The sequence below is a fragment of the Lepus europaeus genome, chromosome 12, assembly GCF_033115175.1.
Source record: "Lepus europaeus isolate LE1 chromosome 12, mLepTim1.pri, whole genome shotgun sequence".
Lineage (NCBI taxonomy): Eukaryota > Metazoa > Chordata > Mammalia > Lagomorpha > Leporidae > Lepus > Lepus europaeus.
In genome coordinates this window covers 438925-444924 of record NC_084838.1, presented here as the reverse complement: position 1 = coordinate 444924, position 6000 = coordinate 438925, and the positions used below count along the sequence as shown (strand labels likewise).

The following is a 6000-nucleotide window of genomic DNA, read 5'->3' as shown; positions in this document are numbered from 1 at the left end:
CCAGAAGTGGAGCAGCTGGGATTCAAACCAGTGCCCATATGGGATGCTGGCATTGTAGGCGGTGACAGTTTAAATGCCGGCCCCTGCAGATATCTTAAGAAGGGACAGATGAGGTCTCAAGGCAGGGGAGAGATGGAGGTGAGTGTGGAAGGCAGGGCCTTTGCGTAGGGCCACTGCACCTCCTGGTGGAGCTCAGGGTCCCAGCCTCTTCACAGCTGGGGTAGGCCTCCACAAAGCAATTGCTGTCCTCAAGAAAACTGGACTGGTTTGCTTGGCATTGAAGCTGTCCACTCTCTGTGTGCCAATTTCAGAATTGGCAGAGTGATTTTCCTGCCTCCCAGGGAGACTGAGCCCTCATGGGCAGGGCCCTCAGCTCTACCCAGGGAAGCATCCACCCTTCCGGGGGCAGGGAGCCTAGTAGTAGTTGTGGTGCTGGGGACACTGTTCAGCGAAGGCTGTGGGCTGTAGGAAAGGCTTTGTCCTGTGTGGGCCTGGAGTCAGGCATGCGCCTGGGAGGGAAGGACACACTGCACTCAGCCAGACACCATCCCCTACAGGCAAAGGGCCGTCCCCAGCTGAAGCAGCCCCTTCCATTCAGCGCTTTCCCCAACCAGCACACACAGCTGGGCCGCCCCATCCTCAGAGTACCTGTCACCGGCTCCCTCCTAGCCAGGCAGGAAAACCCTCCCACTGGGGCGCCCCTCACCACACGTCTCAGGGTGTCTGCCTTCCGTGAAGGCTGACGGAATTACTGTGTTTGGCGTGAGAGGTCAAGCCTTGGGTCCTTCACCCTGGCCAGCTCTCCAGGACGCCAGCCTGTTTCGAGTGAGAGTCAGCAGGCCCTCCTTGTCCACGGGAGCGGTCCAAGACCCGGGGGGCGCCTGCAATCTCAGCTAGCACTGAACCCTTTAAGTGCTGTTTTTTCTTATAAAAAAATCTCCCTATGTCGAAGCTTAACTTGTAAATTACGCATAGCAAGAGATTAACACCAGTAATAAAGCCGCACAACTACACCGATACGCCGTGTGGTCAGCCTCACGCATCCTTACGTACTCACCCCCGGCCTGAGACCAGCCGGTGCCTGAGTGACAGACGAGGTGTGGCGAGTGCTGGGAGCCTCGGGGCTTCGGGCTGAAGGCTGCACGCCAGAAGCAGGTCCAGGCCGGGAGCTGCTGCTCAGGGCTTGGCACACGCGAGGCGGTGGGGCCCCTGGGCGCCCTGGGGGCTCGCCGGCCCCGCACATTTTGGCCGAGTCCCCACCTCTGGTTCTGTCCCGGTTTCTTCTCTCTCGTCCTCTGCGGCTCTCGACAACGTCTTCCTCAAGAGCGTTCTCCCGGGTCCACCCCGGCCCTGCGGGAAACGCGGCAGCAACGTCGCCAGGGCCGCTCGCGCTTCCCAGGCTCTGTCCTCAGGGCGTCCCCCGCTCCCGGGGACGCCTCTTCTGTCCGGCCCTCCGCCCCGAGGTAACCGGCGCGCATCGGCCTGCGCTGGAGCCCCGGCACCGCGAGGCGCCACGGCCACGGCCACGGCGGCGCCGCTTTCTCCTCACAAGTTGGCAGACGCACGGCTCGCCCGCCGCGGCAGAGCCTTCCCCCCTCACTAAGTGCAGAAGTCCGCTCTGCACCTGCCGGGAGCCCTGGCCGGCTTCTGGGGGGCGCCGCCGCGAGGACCGCCAGGCTCGGGAACCAGGAGCACCCGGCGTGGAAACCCTGCCATCGCTTATTTCTGGAGTCACCCTCTGAACGTTCTCGGATGGCGGGTAACTGAACGTAAGGGACGCAAAGCCGCGGGCAAGGGGGAGGGGCTCCAGGGTACGTGTCCGGAACGGAAAGACGACTTCCCGGCCGCCGCATCCTGCCCTCTGGCCCGGAGCGGTCTCCCAACCCGACACGCCGCCCGCCGCCTCAGGCACCAGTCTGGATCGCAACGCGCAGGCGCCGCCCGGCCCGGGTTTCCCCTCACCCCCACCCAGTGCGCAGGCGCCGCCCAGCCCGGCGATCAGCGCGCAGGCGCCGGCCGGCCCAGCACCTCGAGAGCGCAGGTGCCGCCCGGCCCGTGCCCCAGCGCGCAGGCGCAGGCGCGAGCGCAAGCGCAGACGCAGGCGGCCGGCCCCGCCCCGGCTCTGGGCCGCGAGGCGCGGGCGGGGCGATGGCGCGCGGGAGGGGCGGGGCCTCGCTGCGGGCCCGGGCCATGGCCGCCGCCGATGCCGAGGTGAGGAGCGGGCCGGCAGCGGGCGGCTTGGGGCTGGCGGGCGGCAGCGGCCGCGGCGGCGTGAGCAGCGAGGAGCCGTGCGGGGCGGGCGGCGGGCGGGGAGGCGGCGGGGCGGGCGGGGCCCTGCGCCCCCGCCGCCGCCGCCACCTCAGGCCGAGGCCGGGCCGAGGCCCCGGAGCCGGCCCGCGCTCCCCGGGCGCGCTTTGTGCGGGGCGCGGGCGCCGGCGGGGCCGCGGGGGCGGCGGGCGAGGCGGACGGCGCGCCCCTGGCTCCCGCCGCCCGCGGGTCCGCGCCGCCGCCGCCGCTCGGGCCTCGCCGGGCGCCGGGGCGCGGAGGACAAAAGGGAAAGTAGAGGCCGGCCAAGTTGCGAGCGCGGCGGCGCCTCTCCGCGCTCCGCTGACCTCTCGCTGCGCGCTGGGCAGGGGGCCGCCGTCTTCCCCGGAAAGTTGGCGGGGCCGGCGCCGGGGTCCGCGGACAATGCTGCCCCCGCCCGGGAGGCTGTCAGGGCGGGCTGCACGCGGGCTGCGCGGCCGGCGGGCGCGAGGGGGTCCCGAGCCGGGCGCTGCCGAGGGCTCCGGGCGCACGGAGTTGGCGTTCTTTTGTTGGTGGTGCCCGCCTGCCCCTGCGGGTGCCGGCCGATACTTTGTTTCCTCGCGTGTAGCAGCCTGGACCGCGACGGCGAGGCGGGGAGGGGGGCGGGCGGGGAGGGCACAGCCCGGGCAGGCTTCCCCCCCGGCACGGGCCGAGCGAGGAGGAGCGGTCGGGACTCTGGAGATGAGGGAGTTCAGGTGTGGTAAGGAGGTGTTCCCGCAGCCTGGTGCGACTCGGGATTTTCATTTATTTCCCTGTGCTGCTCTTGCCCGAGAGCGTTGATGTAAGCAGACCGGGAAGGAGCAGAGGAGTTCCTCGTACCAGTGCGAGGAGTGTGTGTTGAGTACCTGTGGCATTCAGGGCATGGAGCCCCAAGTCACTGCCAGCTCTGTGGGGAGAAGCGGTTAAGGAGACCGCGTACGGAGCGCGGCTGCGGCTCAGGCACAAGCCTGGCCCCTTACTTTTCTCTGCCTTGTCCTGTTATGTCCCATGTAGCAGACGATGGAAACGGGACTTGGAAGGGATTGAATAGCTCGATGTGGTCAGTTGTCTGGCCAGCCCTTGTCCAGGGCTGGGCACGTAGTAGGGCCTTACTACATGATCTAGGAGCAGCGGATGGGTGGCCCCGGCTGTCTGACTCCTCAGGGCCTGGCAGAGCCGATGGGAATGACAGCCCGAGAGTGTCCCTGCCCTAAGAGCCGAGCTGAATTCCCTCCTGTGAGGCAGGTGCTGCCCGCCTCTGCGTCCCTGTGGGCAGACAGCGAGGCCCAGGGTGGCAGAGCTCGTGGCCTGCCTGTAGGGCCTGTGTTTCCGAAGCACTCCTTGTGTCTGTGGTGTTCAGTTTAGGTAGTAAGAGCTCTGTTCTTCGCTTTGTGATTCTGAAGTGTATTGTATGCAGGTGCATGGTTAGGGTGAAGGGCTCCCTGGACAGTGGTGATCATGGGGTCACTGTTGCCACGAAATCTGGGAAATGGCAGCTGGGTTAGGGATCGTTACTTGCTGAATGGTTAAACCAGCAGAGCTGACACTTGAAACTTACCTAACTGCATATTAATCTTCTCTCTTGGCCTTCAAAGGTAGTCAGCACATTTTTCACGTGAAAGAGAACTACTGAAGTAGTGCAGTGAATCCCCCATCCCCATTTTGTGGATTATTAGTAAGTGATGGCTCCTGAGTTTAAATTTATGTTCAGACTCACTGAGGATCAGAGGCTATGATGCTTACTTGACTTACGGCTTTTGTCTCAGCAGAATGTCCTTCCCAGCTAAATTCTATGCTTTGCTTGTTTGCTTGCTTTTTTTTTTTTTTTTTTTTAAGGATTTATTTATTTATTTGAAAGTCAGAGTTACAGAGAGAGAGGAGAGGCAGAGAGAGAGAGAGAGGTCTTCCATCTGCTGGCTCACTCCTCAATTGGCTGCAACGGCTGGAGCTGCGCTGATTGGGATCCAGGAACTTCCTCCCGGTCTCCCATGCGGGTGCAGGGGCCATCTTCTACTGCTTTCCCAGGCCACAGCAGAGAGCTGGATAGGAAGAGGAGCAGCGGGGACTAGATGCCGGCGCTTCAGACCGGGGTGTTAGCCCGCTGTGCCACAGAGCTAGCCCTTCTTTTCGTTAAGACTTATTTGAAAGGCGCTGTTACAGACAGGGAGAGGGAGAGACAGAGAGGATCTTCCGTTTGCTGGTTTATTCCCCAAACAGCCACAAGGGCTGGAGCTGGGCCTGTCCAAAGCCAGGAACCAGAAACTTCTTCTGGGTCTCCGCACTGACACAGGGGCCTAAGCCCTGGGCCTTCCTCTGCTTTCTCAGGAGCATCAGCAGGGGGCTGGATCGAAGTGGAACAGCTGGGCCTTGAACTGGTGCCCGTATGGGCTGCTGGCGCCACAGGCCGCAGCTTTACTGCTACGTGACAGCGCCAGCTCCAGTTCTACGCTTTTCTAGCACAGTGGCTATGGTGTTTCTCGTTGTTGATCTGATTTTTTACATATCTCTATGAACATAATTTAAAAAGTCAATTAGTGCTAAACGTTTTAAAAAGCCCCTCCCCTCCACCTTTCCAGAGAGGCAGCAGGCACTTGCAGTTCCATCATTTACTGCACGTTTGCAAATAGAAGCTTTTGTGGTCATGTCTATTCCCTCGTTTGAGGGGTTATCTGTGAACTTCCACTAATAGTAGATGAAGGCTTTATTCTTGTTTCTTTTTCTTTTTAAAGATGTAAACTGTTTATTTCAGAGGTAGAGTTAGACTGACAGAGAAAGAGGTCTTCCATTCACTGGTTCACTCCCCAAGTGGCTACAGTGGCCAGAGCTGAGCCCATCCTAGGCCAGGAGCCAGGAGTTACATCTGGGTCTCCCACGTGGGTGCAGGGACCCAAGCACTTTGACCATCTTCCACTGCTTTCCCAGGCCACAAGCAGAGAGCTGGACCGGAAGAAGAGCAGCCAGGACACGAACTGGTGCCCATATGGGATGCTGGCACTGCAGGCCAAAGCTTAGCCTACTATGCCACACTCTGGTCTGTTACTCTTATTTCTTATATCTACCCTGCTCCTGTCTGAATACATACTTTGTTTTTCTGGTGGACTGAATCTTGGGGGCTCTCTTCACTTTTCCCTTTATATAGTGGTTCCCTGTTTGTTTCCTACCTTGCGATGGAACCGATTCCCTGAAAAGCATAGAACTGGAGCTGGTGCTGTCATGGAATAGGAATAGGGAATAGCTTGCGTGTCTGAAAGTGTATTTACTCTACCATCACGTTTGAAGATAATGTGTGGCTAGCATATTAGTAAACTGTTCCCACAGTGAAACACTGCAGGCACTAACTTAGAAGGAAAGGTTTACTTAGCTCTGGTTTTGGAGGGTTAAATCCAGGATTGACTGGGTCTGTTGGTTTGGCCTCTGATGGTGGTGCTGAATTGCAGTGGTACAAGGGTCACATGGCAAGCCAGGAAGTGGCTGGGGTGGGAGCGTTGGGGCCAATAATAAACCTCTTGTGAGAATTACATTCAGAAGCGCATGCCCCTGATGAACTAAGCACCTCCCACTAGGCCTTGCTTCTAAACATCATAACTGGATTAAATTTCTACACTCTTAGTGCCATTAATTTATGACAGTGGGGTTTAAAGTCCTGCCGGAGAGGGCTGGCGTTTGGCAGCGGTCAAGATGTCAGGATGCTGCCTTTGTGCCATATTGGGTGTATGG

The 6000-nt window shown here is 60.2% G+C and overlaps 1 protein-coding gene across 2 annotated transcripts in view; it reads left to right on the top strand.

The window, feature by feature from the left end:
• Window positions 1–2169: 2169 nt before the first annotated feature.
• EHMT1 (euchromatic histone lysine methyltransferase 1) overlaps window positions 2170–6000 on the top strand; it is a 174205-nt gene continuing 170374 nt past the window's right edge. For both annotated transcript variants that reach the window (XM_062207135.1, XM_062207134.1), the window contains exon 1: window positions 2170–2211. In XM_062207135.1, the coding sequence (XP_062063119.1) occupies window positions 2191–2211 (21 nt within the window). In that variant the 5' untranslated portion in view covers window positions 2170–2190. The remainder of the gene's footprint in view (window positions 2212–6000) is intronic.